This window comes from Lithobates pipiens, unplaced genomic scaffold (assembly GCF_037356315.1).
Source record: "Lithobates pipiens isolate NorthernLeopardFrog02 unplaced genomic scaffold, aLitPip1_a1.2 Scaffold_8, whole genome shotgun sequence".
NCBI lineage: Eukaryota > Metazoa > Chordata > Amphibia > Anura > Ranidae > Lithobates > Lithobates pipiens.
In genome coordinates this window covers 365,760,741-365,783,072 of record NW_027507903.1, presented here as the reverse complement: position 1 = coordinate 365,783,072, position 22,332 = coordinate 365,760,741, and the positions used below count along the sequence as shown (strand labels likewise).

General features: G+C 40.7%; 1 protein-coding gene across 2 annotated transcripts in view; it reads right to left on the bottom strand.

Annotated features, from left to right (window-relative positions):
* DOCK2 (dedicator of cytokinesis 2) overlaps positions 1-22,332 on the bottom strand; it is a 513,334-nt gene that overhangs the window by 382,209 nt on the left and 108,793 nt on the right. For both annotated transcript variants that reach the window (XM_077473501.1, XM_077473502.1), the window contains exons 15-21: positions 17,887-17,985; positions 14,343-14,415; positions 14,160-14,263; positions 9,283-9,466; positions 7,287-7,384; positions 5,478-5,567; positions 1,142-1,242 (exon numbers count right to left, since the gene is read on the bottom strand). In XM_077473501.1, coding sequence (XP_077329627.1) covers positions 1,142-1,242; positions 5,478-5,567; positions 7,287-7,384; positions 9,283-9,466; positions 14,160-14,263; positions 14,343-14,415; positions 17,887-17,985 — 749 coding nt within the window. The remainder of the gene's footprint in view (positions 1-1,141; positions 1,243-5,477; positions 5,568-7,286; positions 7,385-9,282; positions 9,467-14,159; positions 14,264-14,342; positions 14,416-17,886; positions 17,986-22,332) is intronic.

The following is a 22,332-nucleotide window of genomic DNA, read 5'->3' as shown; positions in this document are numbered from 1 at the left end:
CAATAGTCAGTTAACCGGTTCAGCCCCGGAATATTTTACCCCCTTCGTGACCAGAGCACTTTTTGTGATTCGGCACTGTGTTGCTTTAACTGCCAATTGCGTGGTCATGCAACATTGTACCCAAACAAAATTGATGTCCTTTTTTTCCCCACAAATAGAGCTTTCTTTGGGGGGTATTTGATCACCTCTGCGGTTTTTAGTTTTTGCGCTATAAACAAAAAAATAGCAACAATTTTGAAAAAAAAGCAATATTTTTTTCTTTTTGCTATAATAAATATCCCCCAAAAATATATTAAAATGTTTTTTTTCCTCAGTTTAGGCCAATATGTATTCTTATGCATATTTCTGGTAAAAAAAATCGCAATAAGCGTATATTGATTGGTATTAGCAAAAGTTATAGCGTCTAGAAAATAAGGGATAGTTTTATGGCATTTTTCTTATTAATTTTAGTTTTTACTTGTAATGGGTATTAGCGGGGGTCTGCGCTTTTTATCAGGACTGAGACATTATGGTGGACACATCAGACACTTTTGACACATTTTTGGGACATTTTGGGACATTTTTGGGATATTTTTGTAATTTATGTGCTATAAAAATGCATTGATTACTGTAAAAATGTCACTGGCAGGGAAGGGGTTAACGTTAGGCGGCGATCAAGGGGTTTTTTGTGTTCCCTAGTGTGTGTTCTAACTGAAGGGGGAGGGGACTGTGTAGGGGGGAGTGGACTGTGTACTCTGTATGAACAGACAATCTCTCTTCTCCCCTCATAGAACCGGAAACTGTGTGTTTACCCGGTTCTCCATGTGTCAGCAATGATCACGGGAGCCCAGCAGTGATCGTGACCGCCGGGCACTCGCATCAGTTCCTAGTGGCCACAGGGTGCAGCGAAGTAACATAATGTTGTTTCGCCCAGCCTTGCCAATCTGCCACAGTATAAATGCTGCGGCTGGTCGACAAGTGGTTAAAGTAACACAGTGTCAAAAAGCTAAATATTATCTGGTCATGAAGGAGGTCACGTAGATAAAAAACTGATTCAGAATTAATTCAGAAATGTAAAGATATAAAATGAGTCATCAAACTTGCATTCATTCACCTGAGTCATTTATCCTTGCAAATTATTGTTAGAAAAGATTAAACTTACTTATAGGCCAAGGTCGCACTGAAATGTTGTTGTATGTATGCTTCCAATACGGTGTTAAAATGTTGAAACTTTCGATCTGCAATGAGTCCTATGATGTAAATCTGAAAGAAGAATAAAGGAAATATACAAATATTTATATAACCAAACTATAATAAAACAGTGATTAAAACCAAACGTACAACGTTTTTGAATGAAATGTAATTTTTTATATGTGTATTTATATTCAGAGCTAAAAAATAAAATACTTAAAAGAGAGGTTCAAAGTTTTAAAACAACAAACATCTATAATCACCTAGGTGGATGCAGAATCAATCTAATGCTGCATCTGTCCCCCGGAATCTCTACAGTGGGAACTGAGCAATCAAACACAGCTGATCCCTCAGTCCTCCCCATCCATTGTGGGAAAAAAAAGAGCTGTGACTGTCAGTTCCCCCCCCCCAGCACGCACTGGAGCGCTGGGCTGTGGAGGGGGCGGGAGGGGCTGGCTTAGGCTCTCAGTGGATCGCTGAGAGGCTGAACCTGCTGCCAGTTTAGGTTTCTGGGTGGATCTTTCCTAAGCCTGGACCAGCTGAGTGATGTGAGCTGAAAACAGATCACAGGAGTGTAGAATGAGCTGCACTCCTGTTATCCATAGGAGAAGTATGGCCAAAAAAGCTTTGGCCATACTTCTCCTTTAAATATATTTTTTCATTTTTAGCCAAGTAAGAAATATTGCACATGAATTCTTCATATTTACTTTTTCTAGCCAACAGGTTGAATCCCACAATTTAAATACAGACACCATTAAAAACACCTTATTAGTAGATTGAGGATGGTTTAGAGCTTTTGTCAGGATTCTTCTGGTGTCTTTGTTTCCATAATATAGCACAGTAAAGCTTTTTCTAACAGAAGTTATTTAAGTGTTTCATTTCATCACATCTCCCAAAAATAAGAAGATTATTCCTCATTTCAGAGCCACAAAAATCATTCTTTCCTCTCTCGATCACCTGTACATCCAGTATTGCTGGTGTATAGTACAGATATAGCCTAATAGTATACAGTGATTTATTCTAAACTGCATACCGTTGTTTCAGGTTTTTCAGCTATCATGAGTGCAGTGTATGGAAAGCATGACTTCTATGAATTAGAGCTTGGGCCTAACAAAACAGCATGAACCTAAAAGCTATTAGCGAGAGCAGATAAATAGAGCTTTTTTTTTTTTTTCTCATCTCAGTTACAGGTATACCCCACTTTTAAGTACACAATGGGGTTTATTTACTAAAGCTGGAAAGTGCAAAATCAGGCTACTTTCTGGATAGAAACCAATGAACTTCTAACCCCAGCTTGTTCCATTAAGCTTTGGTAATAAAACCTGTAAGCTCATTGGTTTCTATTCAGAAGTGAGCCTGATTTTGCACTTTCCAGCTTTAGTAAATAAACCCCATTGCGTACTTAAAAGTGGGGTATGCCCAGGGCTCAAGTCCTGCGGGAACGCATGGGAACGGAGTACTTTTTCCACAACAGGAACTCAGTTCCCATTAGCAGCCGTGTCCTGCAAGACTTTGAAGTATGTGAGCTGTGTGGCAGGTGCTAAACCAGAAGATGCAGACACAGGTCGCAATAGTAAGTGCCGCACACCTGACCGTTCAGGCATTGCCAGTAGGGGGCCCCATGACAGCTTCCACTTTGATCTACCTGTCAATCACAGCTAGCTGGCTGGTAGATCAGGTCCCTGCTGCTAAGAGATTGTATTTAGTCAGACCTCTCGTGATACGCTCCTCCCCGCCGGCCCCTCTTGAATGTCTCCTCATCCCCCCCCTCCCCCCCAGTCTCCTGCATACTTGCTCTGTGTGTCCCGCTGAATCCCCCCTCCAGTGCCATATGATGAGAGAACCAGGGGAGGAGCACAGCTATTCTGCTAACAGGACATGCAGGGAGAGAGGTGAGCTGAGGGAGGAACATCAGTTTGGGGTGGTAAGCTGGGCACAATACCTGGCAAAGTTTAATGCCAGGAGGGAAGTTTATGTGGAAATATGTGAAGGGTTGGAATAGCAGTGAGTGTGTGTTGGAGCCCCTGCAGAGTTTGCAGCCCCCCAAGCTAACATACATCTCCTAAGCAGGAACACATCACTATCTCCCCAAGCATTCTGTCCAGATAATGTGCAGTTCATTTATGACCTTTCATTTAACCCTGTGTTATCCAAACTCTGTTCAATGAAAAGTGTAAACTCACCACATAAACACTCTATATACAAAATAACATTCCCCAATAAAGATCAGAACACGATGTTCACATTTGCATGGAAGCACAATGAATGAATGCCGATTATTCAGAGAATTACCGTATTTATGTTTATTGAGGATTTTTTTTTATTATGTACTAACAGTTAAGCTTCATACACACAATACGAAAATTGGATGAAAAATACCACTTTTGAAGCGTTCATGCATATGAGCGTATCATTTTTTTTTTTTTGGTGGGGGAGGGGATCTTGGGTAGGAGTTCCCACACTTTTTCCCCCAGGACTTGACCCCTGGGTATGCCTGTATACTATATTGTATTCCCATTAGGGAGATTCCCAAGATTTCATGTTTAGAAAAGGGGGCTGTAAATTAGAATAGAAAAGCTGGGGTAAAATGCTTCCAATGTATACAAAGAAAGATTTTAAAACCTGATTAAAAAAAGCCCCTAACCAACTTACCAATATGGTATGGCCACATGCAAACAGAAAATAAAGAATAAAGTTTAAATAACATCAGAATCTGCAGTTTGAAAAAACATGCACCTTATATGTCCCCAGTTGGCCACTTCCATGAACAGTACACACCAAATACATGTAATGATGAGTGCCGAAGTGTGTGCTAGTGTAGTGGATGTGAGTGTGAAAAACTTGTAGGTGCAGTGGGGGCAAGTTCAAAATTGTATGTTGCTGATAGTAAAAGATAGGATATATGGCTCCATAAACTTCTCCTATTGCCCGGGGGCCCCATGAGTTGTCAGTCCACCCCTGAGTACAGCTGTGTAAGCATTCTAGCCTCTTCTTCCGCCTTTCCCAATAAATGATATCACAAAGTGCCAGAACTTGACAGGCAGCCTTGGGCAACTCACTCCGCTGAAAACTGCCTGAACATACTATGTTGAAAGTGCTGTCTGTCGCTATTGCACTGTTAAAATGTCTCTTGTCTACTACAGAGGGGCAGAGAGTAAAAAGATCTGCAGACATGCTGTGATAGCCCTGTCAGTGAAAGGGAAGGTGGCGTCTGCAATCCCTTTCACTTCCTGAGCTTTTATTTTACAAAAACTATAGGGTGAAAAATATTGAAGGTAACATTGAAGGTGTTTTGTTGCATCAGCTCAACAGGTGCATATAAAATACAATACCTGTTGATCCTGCCAGATATCCTGTAAGCTTGTAACTACCTGTACACTCTTCTGCTACACTGAAATCCAAGCATGGCTGTTCTTTGTGGACTACAGGACACCTACCCATATGTTATGACAATCAAGAGAGGGGGCTGTATACTATAGCCCTAACACATTTCCTGTCCTAGGGTGATAAAATTGCTCCTTCATAGATACAGTACAATGAGTGAGCTTTTTCACCATAAGACAGGAAGCGTGTTACTAGCAGGATCACCAAGTAGAAAAAAACTAAAACGTTTGAAGAATGAAAACTAAGTTAGGGGCTGGGTTTAGGAACACTTTGCTTGCCAGGTATCATGAACAACTATCATACACCAAATATTCCTGTGGAATTATTTAGAGTTAAGCCCCATACACACTATCAGATTTTCTGCTGATTTTTGTCTTTGGATTTACCAAAACCATGTAGTGTAAACACTGGGACGACTTGTCAGGCGAGTTAGACGCCTGATAAGTCACGTCCCATTCTGTACAATGGAACAGTTCTAATTAGAGAGACACAAGTCGCTCCGATTTAGAAAAAGGTTCCTGTACGACTTTCGTTTTGCAAGTCACCACAGCTGTCGTGACCAGGTCGCCTGAGGCAGCCACGCTGCAAATCGTGCTGCCTCAGTGTGAACCGACACTTAGGGCCTGCCTAATTGCATACACATTGCAACTCCTAAGGTTTGACCTCATATTAAATGGTTTTGGTAAATCTGAAGGAAAAAATCAGCAGAAAATCTGATAGTGTGAATGGAGCTTATCTCTAGATAATTCCACAGGAATATTTGGTGTACGATAGTTGTGTGTATGGGGCTTAATAATCTCATTGTGAAAAATGCTTAATGTTCTATCTGTAATAACCTCTCATCTAATTTAGATTTAACTGCAATTCATAAACGTTCTATAAGCTTTGTCACTTTTTCAGTAATTTTAAATTTAATGTCTTACCAGGGCATCGAAGACAAGGATGTCATACTTGCTTGAATGAGAATGCTCCATCATGATATTGAAAAGAGCATCAAGGGTGTCCTGAAGAAACTACAGATGAAATATTTAAATTATTGAAGGCAACAGAATGCAGAGACACATTTTTATTCTGTTTTGCAAGTTAGTTCTATTGTTTTACACAATAGTTTCATTTGGTGAGATATCATTAACCACTTCAGCCCAAAATTTTTACTCCCTAATAACCAGGCTATTTTTATATGGCACTGCGTTATTTTAGCTGACAATTGTGCTGTTGTGCGACGCTGCACCCAAATAAAACTGATCACCTTTTTTTCCTACAAATAGATCTTTCTTTTGGTGGTATTTGATCACCTCTGTGGTTTTTATTTTTTGTGCTATAAACAAAAAAAGGCTGTCAATTTTGAAAAAAACTATATTTTTTTTATTTTCTGCTATATAACATACCCAATAAAAAAAATGTAAAAATCTAATTTCTTCATCAATTTAGGCCAATATGTATTCTGCTACATGTTTTTGGTAAAAGAAGACCCCAATAAGCATATATAGATTGGTCTGCGCAAAAGTTATAGCTTTTACAAAATAGGGGATAGATTTATGCCATTTGTATTATTATTTTATGTATTTATTTATTTTATTATTATTTTATTTTTTTAATAGTAATGGCAGCAATAAGCAACTTGTAGTGGGAATGCAACATTGCAGCAGACAGATCGGACACCTAACTGGCATTTTTTAAACCAGTGATATTATTACAGTGATCTATGCTAAAAAATATGCACTGACATTGTACGAATGACACTGGCAGGGAAGGGGTTAACATCAGGGGCGATCAAGGGGTTAACTGTGTTCCCTGGGTGTATTTACTAACTGTATGGGGGATGGGCTGCCTGGGATGACACCGAGATTAATCTTCCTGCATAGCAGAAAGACAAGATCTCAGTGTTATCCCCTGTCAGAATGGAGATCTGACTTGTTTACATTGGCAGATCCCCGTTCTGTCTCTACGGGGGAATAATCGCGGGCGACTGACAGACATCGATGCCGCCAGACCCACTAATTGGCTCCCCGCCAATCGGTGCGCACACGCCCCCATTGCAGCTAGTGCACGAACTGCCCTGCCGGGACGGCAATTCGCACAACCAAGACACCTTGCAGCAGTATAACTGCGGTAGCTGGTCAGTAAGTGGTTAAAAGGACAAGAAATCTAACAAATAAATCACCTCATATAAAATTACACTTCACTACACAATATGTACAAAAATTTAATTATTTACTAGTAAGGATAAGCCCATGATGGGGAGTTAATATCTTTGCATACACACTTTTGATTGACATACATTGCCCCCTCCCCCCCCCCCCCATATAAATAAATAAAAACATTGTATTGGCCCCTCAAAACGTATAACCTTCTAACTCCTTTGCTGCCAAAGTATTTTTTTTCACACATAAAAAAGTGCATTTTTGGCTTAAAAAACCTAAAACAATAAATATTGTCTAAAGGCAGAAAAACAGTATAAAAATTTTTTATGATGCCTTTGTTACATAAACAATAATATTGATGTCTATGTCACTGGAGATTCTAAGACTATCATTGAGATAGAAAGTAAAGAAAAAAACTATTTTTTTCAGTTGACACTGAAAGGTTTTGGCTTTAGGTATACTTTAAAGCCCATATGAAGTGGAGCTCTTGAATCACCATGGAGTATGAGTTTTGCAAATTACAAAACTAAAGGTCTGGCTTGGCATGGGACCTGTCCGACTTTAGGACCAGATTGTATGTTTACATACTTTTACAACTTCTTCTCCATCCACAATTTTCAGTTTTTCCAAGTTTTCCTGCAGCAACTCTGGCTTCATGCGCCATTTTAAAAGTCCAAGAAGACCAACTATAATAAGAAATTATTAAAAAGAAAAAAACACATATAAAGAATTATTCCCCTGACCTGTAGAACTGCACATTGAAAAAATATATAAAGCACATAAAGAGTATAGTTCTAATGTAGACAAAATGTTGTAATATGCCAGAGTACTAAAGTAGCATAGTATTATTGCCATATTATGTCTTACTACGGTGTTGCACTGAATATGTTCTATTATCTCATTTATTATAATGTAATGTATTTTAGATAATGTATATATTTTATTTGTACTTTTGTGTAATTTTTTCCCATTGCAACTTTTGCATAATTTGCAGAACTTCAGCACCATATCACTAATTATCACATAAATGCATTTTGTATTTAACAAAAGGGAAAAGTAAAATTCAAAGACAAAGATTGCTTTTCTAGTTAGAAGAACGTTTTTCTCTGTTTTGTTGTTCAACCACAATGCACACACAAAAAAAATCTGTTATTGTTAGCATAACATTTAGATGAGATCATGTCAGGTTTTTGCACACATAAATCAGCATGAAAGCAACATTTTCACAGTTTTTAAATCCTAAAATTTCAAATGTCTTTCTAGCTTACATAAGTGTTAAATGAATTTGCAGTAAGCACAAATGTCATTTAAAGTATCCAATGTGTTTGGGGTAATCTGGTGAATATTGAGAAGAGGTGACTTTTAGTATTCATTTTTCATATGGTTATTCATTAATCTTTTATCTTTTTTGTTTTTGTTTGTTTGTTGTTGTTTTTTTTTTAGGGAAAATGTGCATCAGCACCAGGTACAGCCAGCAGCAGAGTGATATTCTGTATACGAGAGCAGGCACAGTGAAGCATATTGATACCCTGCTAGATGATGCCTGAATAGTTCCATCACCTCTAGCTGAGTCATAGATGCTGGTGTAGCAGATGGAGGATGTTTCTGTTGCTCTCAGTCTTAAGTATTGTTATGGATACCAAAGGTAGCTCTCTACATTTTCCCAATAAATGTCAGTGTAAACAAAAAAGTATTTTTACATAGGGGGTCTGAGGGAGGAAGAATTCAGCATTTTTCCTATTGACCAGCATTGTAAGAAGGTTTCTTTCTTTCCAAAGATCACCAATGTAAGGCACATATTTCTTACTGAACACCAATGGAGCATTATTCTTGCTAACCATGTAGCTTTGTTTGCACTATCAATTACATTTTCTAACTGTCTCACAGCATTTTCCCACAGACCACCTATGTAAGAAATTACCTTTACTTTAGGGGTCAGTGGAAGAAAGCATAAGCCCTACATTGTAGGATATTTTTTTTTTAACATTGAGAGGCAAAAATTGGCGAGGGGCTCCAGGGTTTCTGACTAATGTGGATAAACATACCTTTTCCCAGAATCTTACAAAACGTTCTGCCTGGCTCCTGGAGCTCAGGGGGAGTTGTAGAGGTCTGGATGGGAAAAGCCCCTTCCTAGGTCCACATCTTACCTGATTGCCAGATCTCATTATTGGTCTCAGCTTTTTGAAGGCCTTTTTTTATGTAAGCTGACTGATGCTCAGGACTCTCTCTCTCTCTCTCACTATCTCTGCTGTACAAGCCAGTTGCTACAGCATGTCATAAGGCTTATTGCTGACAGAACATAAAAAAGTACAAGTGCTGCCTGTTTGATTTAAAGGAACCCAATTTGTGGCACCCTGTTAGTCAGGACAGGCAGATTTTCTGCTCAGCTGATGTGTTGTTTGTTTTGATACAGACTTGTTGCACAAAGCCCTCCTAAATTAAAACGGTATTTGTTTGCTACCTTGCTGAATAAAATGCAGGGCGAACCTGCCTAGAGTGTTCCTGGGTGTTCCTATGGCATGCATGGTTTTCCACTGCCAATACAAAAGAAAAAAAAGTCTAAGCAGTGTTGTAATGGACTTACCATTTTGTGTCAGTTTGGTAGAACATACAAGGGTTGAAATTGAAAAAGAATCACGTGAGCTAACAGACAACCCTCCAGAGCTGCTGTTGCTTCTGCTGAATGTTGAGCCCTTAGTGTCCATTTGATGGCGAGTGGATGGAAGGGATAAATACGTGCTGGCATCTTCCATCTTCTTGCTATCACCCTAGAAATGGTATCCCATAGGTATAAATTATAATGTTTATGCAAGTATTTAATTCATTGGAGTTCTTACACTAGTTTTCGAAATAGATGGCTATGTAATACATGTAAGTGCAATATGCAGAAACACTGTGCATATCAGCAGGTGGAATGCAAAATTCAGAAGGCTGACACTTATAGATCATCATACTCAATGGCTTTCTGTGAAGGTTTTTTTTTTGTGTGGTATATAATATCTGATTTATTGAGGTATTGTACATGTATTATTTGACATCTCCAGTATGTTGACTGCACTACCAGAATTCTGAAAAGAAGGATAGGATCCCATGTTACAGATTTGAACAGTCCTTTAGCTAGTCCATTAGTTAATTCCAAACACTTCTTACAAAAACATGGGGGCATACAGTACATCAAGCTTTACATCAAAGAAAAAGGTGCCTATAAATAAAACATGGTGTACTGGCCAGATAAGGCTATTGGATTTATGCATTACCAACCAAAATGTCATTGGGAACCAACTTTAGGTTCTCCACTCTGGCATTTATGTCCTTCATTCTGTGTGTTCGACTGAGGGTGCAGGTCAAGATAGGAGTCCATCCTGACTCCTTGTAATCCACAGAACAAATAGAGAATAATCATTACTTCTGTGACTAAGGCCCATGGGTGGGGCGAAAAATGTTGGAGGAGTGGTCTGGATGGAGTTAGACTGAGGCTGCTATCATTTATTACATGCTGGGCTTGTATGGTATGCGGTGGAGATTTTTCTCTATTTGTTCTGTGGTAAAATGTCTTTGGGTTTAAATGCTAAATTAGACATTAATTTATATACTGTATAAATAGAATATTTTTGTTAATGTGTGTATGCGAGTGTCAGGTTAAGACCCCAGCATTTTCTTATTGCCTACTCTTTAAAACTGGATCTTTTATAGAGGACTGTGGGAAAAGCTGTCAATTAAATTGTTTGGACTATCTGAGATGTAACAACCTCCAGGATAGAAAGTAACAAAGAGAATGACTGCAAAAGAATTAAGACCCAGCTGTCTGATCATAGTTCCATCTTGGTCACTACACTTACCAACTGTGAATCGTGGACATTGTCCAGCAAGTACAGAAGTAGGATTAAATCATTAGGATAGAACAAAACACTTGAGACAAAATCAGAAACCACACCATTATGCAGAACATGTTGCCTATGTACATGACATAGTATAGTAGATATAGCATAGCTATGAAATAGGATGATTGAAGACAAGCTATGCAGACTACCTTGGGTGGCAATACATGTTTTGAAGTTTGCTTAAAAGTGTGTGAGTTTCTACATAAGTATCACCTAAGGTGGGGATCTGTTTTTCATGCAACCCCTAAAACTACATAATGAAAACCCCATTTAACAAAGGACACATAAGAAGAACACATAAAGCTTGTTAACCTCCCTGGCAGTACGATTATTTCGGATTTTAGGTGCTAAAAGCGGTACCATTATTTTGCATGAAAATTTGGCGTTTTATATTGTAGTCCTGCAATTCTTAGGAATAACTCTCTTAAATCTGTCCAAACCAGAGTCTAGCAGACATCCCGGGTATGATAAAGTTTGAAAAATTTAATCATAAATTATAATATAATAAATAATTATAAATAATTGTACCAAATAATAATATAACAATAATAAAAATTATTCAATAATGTAATCAAATCAAAAACACTGAAATTTGCTCAGTTGCAGAATTGTCACTGTCATTACTTTTCAGTATTTGATGACGGATCTCCCCACAAATCGCTATCGCTCAATTCTGCGAGTGATTCTAATTTATTATCGCTGTTTTCTAGCTGGTCTAAAATCATTTTTGATGTACAGTGACAGTTTTGGTTGCTATGGACAATCTCCAGTTTCCTGGCATAAAGAACAGTTTTTATTATATAAAACTGCATGCAGGACACCGGGCAGACCACTAGGGACAACGGGGATGTGAAATATTTACATACAGCAATGTAATCTGTAAGATTACATTATACTGTATGTTTACTGTTTGTTTCACTTTTTGAATTTGGCGCCGATCTCCGTGCCCGTGCGTCGCAACGCTCGCAGGGCACGGAGATCGGCGATGTGATGCATCGAGCGAGACACGGCTCGCTCGTACAGCGGGGATACAACGCTGGATCCGAGGGAGAAGGTAAGTAAACCTCCTCCTGGATCCAGCGATGCAGTCCCGAGTCTGGCTCGGGGATACCGCTTTTGGTATGAAAAATCCACCCCGAGTCAGACTCGGGAATACCGTCAGGGGGGTTAAAGCAGAACTTTAACCATAACAACTTGATAAAAAATAATGTTCTTTAGCAAAGAACATACATACCACATTAATAATTATGCTAACAAAATTAGTGTGTGCTGTAAATTGCCTCCAGCATTGGTCCTGTTTCTTCTCGCCGAAGGCTGTCATTTTGCTGAAGCCCCTGAGAATCGATAAATCTTTAGGCTGTCAGCATATTAACCTCTAGTGGCTCTAATTTTCGGCACAATGCCCAAAATGGAGAGCAACTGAATATGTGCAGAGCAGTATGAGCTGGATCCAGTATTACTGGATTTTAAACAGTATAGGCACTACGTTTTAATGTTTTAGATAGCTGTACATGCAAAAAAGGTCAGTCTGAAGTGATCTAGCAGGACCTAATTTTCTGACTAGAGTTCTATTTTAATTTATTGTATTTACAGAAGAAAATTATTCCAAGTTCCTGTACATGATTGTAGTAAAGTCTGCCACTTTTATTCTAATAGCCCCCTACAGTGTTATGTCAAAATGTGCTATTATGTATCCCATAAAACGTGTTACTGACCTTTTGGCTTGTTCATCAACTTAGCTTATGCCTGATCCCATACAGCTACTACACATTACTGACCTTTTGACTTGTCTTTCAACTACAGACTGCTTGTTCCCTATCTGCTTAATTTGCTTCCTGATCTCTGCTTGTTCTCTTCCTGCTGGGGCAATCCACAGGGCTGCAACCTGGCATTATCATGCAGTGAAACCCACATCATCTACTAGGGGAATCTGCTTTTGCATTCCTCCAGCTTACTACTGAGTGAACCTTTCTACTGCTGTAGCTACTAGCCTCTGAGCCTGATCCCAGACCGTGGCAACTAGGCACAAGTTTTATGTAAGCGTTTATTACCTTTTATTTCAAAAGTCCAACTTAAAGTTTCTGGTAACTTTTGATCAGTCCTTCACAATGGCGGGAAACTGTAGCCCATTCCTTTTTACAGAACAGCTTCAACTCAGATATGTTGGTGAGCTTCCTCACATGAACTGAGCACTTCAAGACTTTCCATAATGTTTCTATAGGACTAAGATGTCAGCACTTTGACTTAGTCGTTATAAACATAAACTATTGCGTCAACCATTTTTTGGTAGTGAATGATACACTTTCTCTTCATTTTCAGTTTGGCATGGATGGACACCCTGAAGTGTCCTCTCAGAATTTGCTGGTACCGTTTAGAATTCATATTTTCATCAATGATAGCAAGATAGCATGTGGGCGGCAAAGCATGATACCACCACCACCACCATGTATGGTGGAATGCGGTGTTTGCCTTTTTAACATTTTTTTTTTTCAAGTAATTTTTTTTAGTAGTCTTTATGAAATTGTACACAGACAGCAATGTACTTTTTTGGACAGTAGTGGCTTTCTCCTTGCAATAATGCTATGCACACTAATGTTGATAGATTAATAAAAATTACCATTTGCCTCTAATTCCTTAGACCAGGGGTCTCAAATTGGCGGCCCTCCAACTATCGTGGAACTAAAAGTCCCATCGTGCTTCTGCCTGTGGGAGTCATGCTTGCAACTGTCATCCTTGCAATGCGTTATGAGACTTGTAGTTCTGCAGCATCTAGAGGGCCACCAGTTTGAGACCCCTGCCTTAGACATTAGCCTGGAGTTCTTTGACATCACTTTGAGTAAGACTATCCTTGCTCTTGATGTGATCTTTGTTGGTCAAAAGCTCCTGAGGAAAGTATCAATAATGTTGAACTGCCTGCATTTGTACACAATCTGCAGGACAGTGGATGAGTACCATCTTAACTACATTTTGCAGCACTGAGAGTATCAATGCCTGTTTTTGGAGGTTCTCAGATACCTCCTTTGTTCAAACCACGACACAGTTCCACAAACCTGCGTTTGTCATATTCTCATAGTGAAGACCCAGATTTCTGTTCTTTTAAAAAGGTGGTTCCCTAATTCACATAAATTGACAATCCTAAAGGTTCACATATTTTACTACACGAATATGTAATTTTCAATCACTTTCCTTTGACTCATTTTTAACTAGGTTTTGATTATGTAGTTTAAGGACTTGAAAAACAGATACATTTTCAAGTAATATATATGCAGAAATATTGAGAATTCTAAATCCTTAGAGTGCAACTTTCCATAAGAGAACCTAAATAAATGCTAAATATGATAGAAGCAGAACACAGAAGAAGCACTGCTCAACTAAAATTTGAACTGGAGCTCAGCAGTGATGTTGAATAGAAAGCAAGTAAATTGGCAGTCATTTGCAGATTTTGCCACCACAAAGAAAAAAATAAGTGTGAAAACAGCTTTAATTTTTTTTTTTTTGTAAAGCAAGCAAAATTTAAACAGTAAATGTAAATTACCATCCTCTTGGCAATATTAAGCACATATTGGTGTCAATACTGTACCTTTATTACCACTAATTCATGGACTCCATCATGCAGAGTTGTACCATCATCTTTCATAAGCTTTACATATGCCATGGCAAAGTTTCTTTCTCCTTTGTCTTTGGCTACAATGACACAAAACACTGGTATAAAGGTTAAAAATTATTTTAGTATGATATTTGTAAACAATAAATTGTTACTCACATTCTTGAGATGATCGGTGTCTTAACATAAAGCGGAGGTGTATTCGCTGCATTTCTTCAATTGGGACTGCAACCTTTTGGATGAGATTCGTTTTAAGAGATGTATACATATAAAAAGTATAAATCTAAGTAAATGTTTAATAATAGTATAAAAATATAAAATTAGGAACCTTGTTTATAAAAAAAAAACAGCACCACATGGCACTGATGTGATGCTAGGGACAGGGGGCAAAAGTATTATTTTATACTTTCACTGCCAAGTCTTACTCCCAACTTAACCTCATGGTCAGATCATTTTTGATATTTTTTACTTTTTTATCATGTTTCACAATTTTTTAACTACATATTTGACATTTTTTTTAAATATCCCCATACAATATATTTTCTGAAAGCAGGGGAAATGTGCAAATGGTTATTAAAACAATATTCTATATAAAATAATCCTCTAAAATAATTATTAACACACACAAACACAATATAACACAATTCTTACTGAATTAAAAAGGTAAAACTGTATTGGGTTAATAAATAAATAAATATTTATACCATTTTAAATTGTGCCTTCTTGCGAAATAAGCACCTTGCACAGAAAATCTAGAGGTTGGCTTCACACCTATGCCTTGTGATAATTGCCCAGTCGATAGTGTCATCCATGTGCTTTGTTGATGTGCATTGTGAGAAAATGAGGCATACATCTTCTTTCTAATGCAGCATGCAGACACTCATATGGTTTTTATAAAGAGCTAAGAAAATGTGGAATAGACTACCCCGGGAACTAGTTCTAGCCAGCTCAGTAGATTGTTTTTAAAAAAATAGGTACATGCATCCCTAAATGCACAAAATATAATTGGATATTAACATTTATAGATAGTAACAGTAGAGACTGTTAATCCAGGAAATATCTGATTGCCTTCAGGGATCAGGAAGGACTTTTTTTCCCCTGCTGTAGCACACTGCTTTATATATTTTTTTCTTTTTGTATGCTTTCTTCTGAAGCAACTGTGGATATAGGGTTCTGTATTTGGATGGCTTCTATTTATTTAGTTTTCCTTTTGGTTTAACCAGATTTAAAAGAGAAAATAAACCTGATGAACTTTGTGACTGCACAAGATGAAAGAAATTGGCTAATGTCTGACTTCAGAGTCTCCGTTGTGATTTATAAGGATACATTTCTTCCCAGTACATTCAGGTACTGAGGTCAGTGATAGTTTGTTTGAGGTTGGGTTCACACTATTGTGAATTGGATGCAGGTTTACCCACATCCACATTGCATAGCAGGAGATTGTGACTGGCTCTCTATGCAGTGAATGGAGATGCACCGTACTCCTGCTGTCTTTTTGCGCTCTGGCTCATCAAATCAAAACCAGGACACCTATGGAGTCTTGATTCCAGTGGGATGGATCAGGATGGGATTCATTAATCAGCAGCCTTAGCAAAAGTCAATACAGAATGTGTCACAGGAAAGGATGTGAGTGGGGATTGGTGGATGAGGGTTCAGATTGTGGTGCAGCAGGACTCATCAGATCTGGGAATCCTCAATGACATAGGGAAAACAAAGGTGGCCATAGCGCAAACATCAATACGAGCATGTATCATTTATTAAAAGCATAAAAGCACTTTTACATGTGGATAAACAAAGTGTTGTGTAACTGTGAAGAAGCTATGAGCAGCGCAGCAGGCTGGCACAAAACTGCTGTCATGCACTTTTCATGTCACAAAATTACACTTTGCTACAATGTAAAGTAGTGAGTGTACAGATTGTATGACAGTGTAAATTTGCTGTCCCCTCAAAATAACTCAACACACAGCCATTACTGTCTAAACCACTGGCAACAAAAGTGAGTACACCCCTAAGTGAAAACATCCAAATTGTGTCCAATTAGCCATTTTTCCTCCCTGGTGTCATATGACTTGGAAGTGTTACAAGGTCTCAGGAGTGAATAGGGAGCAGGTGTGTTAAATTTGGTGTTATCACTCGCACTCTCTCATACTGGTCACTGGCTGTTCAACCTGGCACCTCATGGCAAAGAACTCTTTGAGGATCTGAAAAAATGAATTGCTGCTCTACATAAATATGGCCTAGGCTATAAGAAGATTGCCAAGTCCCTGAAACTGAGCTGCAGCACGGTGGCCAAGACCATACAGCAGTTTAACAGGACAGGTTCCACTCAGAACAGGCCTCACCATAGTTGACTAAAGATGTTAAATGTAGGTGCTCAGTGTCATATCCAGAGGTTGTCTTTGGGAACTAGATGTATGAATGCTGCAGAGGTGGAAGGGGTGGAGGGTCAGCCTGTCAGTGTTCAGACCATATGCCGCACACTGCATCAAATTGGTCTGCGTGGCTGTCATCCCAGAAGGAAACGTCTTCTAAAGATGATGCACAAGAAAGCCTGCAAACAGTTTGCTGAAGGCAAGCAGACTAAAGACATGGATTACTGGAATCATGTCCTGTGGTCTGATGAGAGCAAGATAATAAACTTATTTGGTTCAGATGGTGTCAAGCATGTGTGGCGGCAACCAGGTGAGGAGTACAAAGACAAGTGTGTCTTGCCTACAATCAAGCATGGTGGTGGGAGTGTCATGGTCTGGGGCTGCATGACTGCTGGCAGCACTGGGGAGCTACAGTTCATTGAGGGAACCACGAATGCCAACATGTACTGTGACATACTGAAGCAGAGCATGATTCCCTCCCTTCGGAGTCTGGGCCAGAGGGCAGTATCCCAATATGATAATGACCCCAAACACACCTCCAAGACAATCACTGCCTTGCTAAAGAAGCTGAGGGTAAAGGTGATTGACTGGCCAAGCATGTCTCCAGACCTAAACCCTATTGAGCATCTGTGGGGCATCCTCAAAGGGAAGGTGGAGGAGCGTAAGCTCTCTAATATCCACCAGCTCTGTGATGTCATCATGGAGGAGTGGAAGAGAACTCCAGTGGCAACCTGTGAAGCTCTGGTGAATTCCATGCCCAAGATGGTTAAGGCAGTGCTGGAAAATAATGGTGGCCACACAAAATGTTGACACTTTGGGCCTAATTTGGACATTTTTGTACTCACTTTTGTTGCCAGCGGTTTAGACATTAATAGCTGTGTGCAAATTTACACTGTTATAGAAGTTATACACTCACTACTTTACATTGTAGCAAAGTGTCAGTTAGCTAGTATATATATAATATACTTGAAAAAGAAGCCCCTCTGGTGGTCTCAGAGTCTGTGCATGACAGCTGTTTTGTGCTGCACTCATCATAGCTTCTTCATCATCTTCACAGTTACACAGCACTTTGTTTATCCACATGTACTGTATGTGTGCTTTTTATGCTTTTATGCTTTTAATAAATGATACATGCTTGTGGCCACCTTTGTTTTCCTATACATAGCTGGCCCATTGTTTGGCAATTGTAAAAATTTTCATAATATTCCACATAGGTACGATAACAGAATTGCTGTGCAACCATCACATAGCTGCCCTCTGTCATTGGTTTATTTAAGGGGATGTAATTTTTTTTTATAATTTTTCTTGTCCACCCCACCCCCCTCAAATACCTTTATGGTTTCCATCCAGCGTGGCTGTTTGATCTGATAATAGAGCACAGATCTATATTCACTGACTGGCTTGTCGCCTGCTCCCATGCAGATTGCATTCTGATCAAAAGAAAAGTAACAACAAAATATTATTACTTGGAATAAAAATAACAGTTAATTGCTGTCTCGTTAATTATGTAATCCAAAAACAAACTCATAAGCTTTCCAAACACTCGTGTACAATGGTTGAACATTCATAAACTTTAGCTCTTTGTGCTTGTCTATAGGTACCTAAGGCTAGTCATGCATATTAAGATTTCTCTTGTTACGTCCGATGGCCTGAACTAAACAAATCAAAGTATTCCCCCTAAACAGCATGGATGGAGGAATCTCCCCTGCTAGCTATTTTTTTCTGACAGCCGCTACTCCTGCAGCTCTCAGACAACTCAAACATTGAATACACCTGTTTGGCTGCAGTCACTGTTCAGCCAAAAAAAATTCACCTGCCCATTTTCCACCATGCTTCAGATTTATGAGCAGCCAATAACAGACGGGGCATAACTTTAAGAAACATTTTTTGGTAAGTACAAAGATCCTATTTTCTTTATCATTCATTGAAGGGCACGGAAATTGTGGAAAATTCCTAAACGGAGGGGGCGCCTGAAGGCAGTTCAACCGATGGGCTATAACCACTATATAATCCAACAGATGTGGTGATCATACTACAAGAGTATCTGAAGGAATCAGTACTTAAATGAGGGCTAGATAAAGAAGGACCAACCAATACGGAAATTGCCATGCCTAATGGGAGGGCACCAAGCATCAGCTTGGTGTTCCATACAAAGAGAGCTAATCACCACCAAGAGGAAAGAAACTGCTACATGAAGGAACTATGGGCCCCAATTAGCAAATGGAAAACAAATCTTTAAGGGGAAAATTGAATAGACATACTATATCCCATAGTGAAAAAAAAACTGTTTGGACAACTGCAGGAAAGGATTAAGGCTAGTATATCTTTACTTCAGGAAAGGGAAGCTTGGACAAACAGAAAATGTTCAGAGGAATAACAACCCAGACAACAGCTGAAGACTTAAATTGAACATTCCTAATCCATAATTTCAGCTAGAGAAAGATTTTTATCTGATAAATACCTAATCTCCTAAAGAAGGCCTTCCCTGTTTTGCTAAATATCAAAATCAGTGTGCAACTCTGCATGCTGATTTGAAATTATATTACATTCATTAGTAAAAATAATTTTGCTTTTACTTACAATTACTATTTTCTCTATGGTTCATTGATGGACACAGCAGCTCTTCTTGACCTTAGGATTATATCGCCCATTTAGGACAGAACAAGGCAGAAAGTGTTAAAAACAGGTGGCCATTTTCTTGGAGCCCTCAGACGTTCTTGCTGAGGCAGCCAGCAGCCATTTTCTAGCAGGCTCAGGTAATTTTGCCTCTAGCACTGTGTGCTTGTTTCCTTCTAGAACAACATGCTTTCCACACAGACACTTTGTGGATGACACAGGGGAGAGCAGACAGCAGCATCACAGCGCAGTTCCTGGGTCATGGTGGTGAGTTTTGCGGGGGGGCCCCTCAGTCTGTGGAAGCTAGGAGGGTGGACTTTTTTGTGACTTGCCTTAGGTCCCCACATGGTGACAGGCAAGTGTGGGTCAGCATAGCATCAGAAGCTGGTGCTTCTTCCCCAGACATCCCTGTTATTGCAAATGGTTCCTCTGCATCTGCGGTGCCTATGGACGCTCTGTCGACTATCCTGGAGACCTTTGTTGCCAGGGTGGAAGTGGCGTGCAGGTGCAAGGGAGGTAAAAAACGCCCCCTCTTCCCACCATCTTCTGGGGAAAGCTCCTATTCAGACTCAGACTGATTTAGATACTCTAAAAATTGAGGATATGGTGGGGGCATCTACAGAAGTGTCGGTCCCTTTTGGGTCCCACAAGCCGGCCCTGTTCAGTCCCGAAGGAAATGCTGGTGCATTACCCCTTTGAGGAGAATCTCCTGAAAAAATGGACATCTCCTCCAATTCTTGACCCCCTGTAGCCAGGTTAAATAAGGTAACCAAAATTCCGGTGGAAGGTACTCCTGCTTTCAAGGTCCCTGCCGACAGAGGGGCCGAGACAGTTGCCTGGTCCATGTTTACCGTGATGGGGTCAGCATTGCGCCAGTTTTAGCCATGATCCTGGTGTCGCAGACGTTTACTGAATGGGCTAAATTATTGCACCGTGAATTGAAGAAACAACAGGCTTCCCCGGTCTGCATGGAGCTGGGACCAGTTGGTGCAGGGCCTTTAGTATGTCTGTGAAGCGGCCTTAGATACGGCCCCCTTGCTCTATAGAGCCTCAGTATCAGCAGTAGTGCTACGTCACCTGATTTGGCTGAAATGCTGGTCTGCGGACCAGGCATCTAAGAAAGCACTGGCGGACTTGCTCTTTCAGGGAGAGAGGCTATTTGGAGCCTCGTTGGATGACATTATTAAGAATGTTACTGGGGGTAAGAGTATGTTACTCCCACAGTCCAGAAAAGGGAAGGAACCACACTGCAGGCAAGGGCCCTCCTTTTCAGAAGCAGATTTTTCGTCCGCCTGGGTTGGCAGGTAAGAGTTCCCAGTCCGACAGAGTGCCTGCTCAGGGACGTCCCTGGTTTCACAAGCCAAACAAGCCTGCGAGAAAATCTGTTACCACATAAAGGTTTGCCCCTGCCCGACTCTCAGGTGGCAGGTCGTCTTCGGGAGTTTGCAGCCCGGTGGACCTCCCTACTTTCCGACCAGTGGGTCTGCGAACTGGTTTCCTCAGGGTACAAGATAGAGTTTCTTTCTTGTCCCTAAACAGATTTTTTCCCTCCAACCTTCATCTACTTCATCATCTTCTTGTCAGGAGGCCCTGTTTGGGGCAGTACAGAACCTGCTGCTGTGGGTGGTGATAGTACCTGTATGAAAGGTTTCAGGGATTCTACTCCAATCTGTTTGTAGTCCCAAAGAAGGAAGGGGTCCATCTGGTCCTGGACCTCAAAGCCCTCAACAGCTTTGTGAAAGTACAAAGGTTCAGGATGGAATTAGTTCGCTCAGTGGTTACTGCACTTTATCAGGGGGATTTTCTGTCATCCCTGGACATCAAGGGCACATACTTGCATGTCCCCATATGCATCAAGCATCAGAAGTTTCTGCGATTTGCGGTCAGGGACGAGTACTACCAATTTGTAGCTCTCCCTTTTGGCCTGGCATCGGCACCGAGGGTCTTCACTAAGGTGCTAGCCCCAATTTTGGCTTTGCTAAGGCAGCGAGGGATCGCAATTATGGGATATCTGGATAACCTCCTTCTGAGGGCAGCTTCCCCCTCAGAATTGAGGGAGGATGTGCCAATCACCATGCAAACTCTTTGGGAGTTTGGTTGGGTACTGAACCTACAGAAGTCAGTGTTGGTGCCAACTCAACACCTGGAGTACCTGGGCCTGCTTCTGGACTCCTCAGAGGCAAAAGTCTTTCCTCCTTCAGACAAGCTGCAGACTCTTCAAGCTGCGGTGCAGTTGTTGATGTCCAGCAGGTGGTCGCTGCATTTTTGCATGCGAGTCCTGGGTCTCATGGTAGCCACTTTCGAGGTGGTACCGTATGCTCAATTCCACACTCGAGTCTTGCAAAAGGAGATCCTGTCAAGATGGGAAAAATCTCTGTTGTCCCTGGATTGTCAAATTCGAGTGGGCCAACTAGTCAGGGACTCCCTGCTCTGGAGGCTGAGGGCACCAGCTCTTCGGTCCAGGAAGTCATTCCTTCCTCTTCATTGGACGGTGATCACAAAGGACGCTAGCCTAACTGGTTGGGGGGGGGGGGTTTGGGGCGTACAGTCAGCCCAGGGTCAGTGGATCCAGGAAGAATCCTGCCTGCCGATCAACATGCTGGAACTTCAGGCAATCAGGCGGTGCCTCTCCACATGGTCACAGAGGCTGCAGGGGCATCTCGTCAGGATCCAGTCGAACAATGCCACGGCGGTGGTGTATGTCAACCATCAAGGAATAACAAGGAGCTTGGCTGCAGCACTGGAGGTCACCCACATCCTGTGGTGGGCAGAGCGGTGCGTGCCGGCTCTGTTGGCCGTGTACATTCCGGGCGTAGAAAATTGGCAAGCGGACTAGCTAAGTCGTCAGATGCTGGACCAAGGGGAATGGTCACTACACCCGGATGAATTTCGGCTCCTTTGCCTAAAGTGGGGCACACCAGATGTGGATCTACTGGCTCCTCGACTCAATCAGAGGGTACAGAGGTTTGTGGCCAGGTCAAAAGATCCCTGGGCGGACGCGTTGGTGGCTCCATGGGGGCATTATCGACTGATTTATGCTTTTCCCCCACTCAAACTTCTACCACATCTGCTTTGCAGAGTGGAGGCTGAGGGCATTCTGGTAATTCTGATTGCCCCAGATTGGCCTCGTCGTCTGTGGTACGCCAACATAGTACGAATGG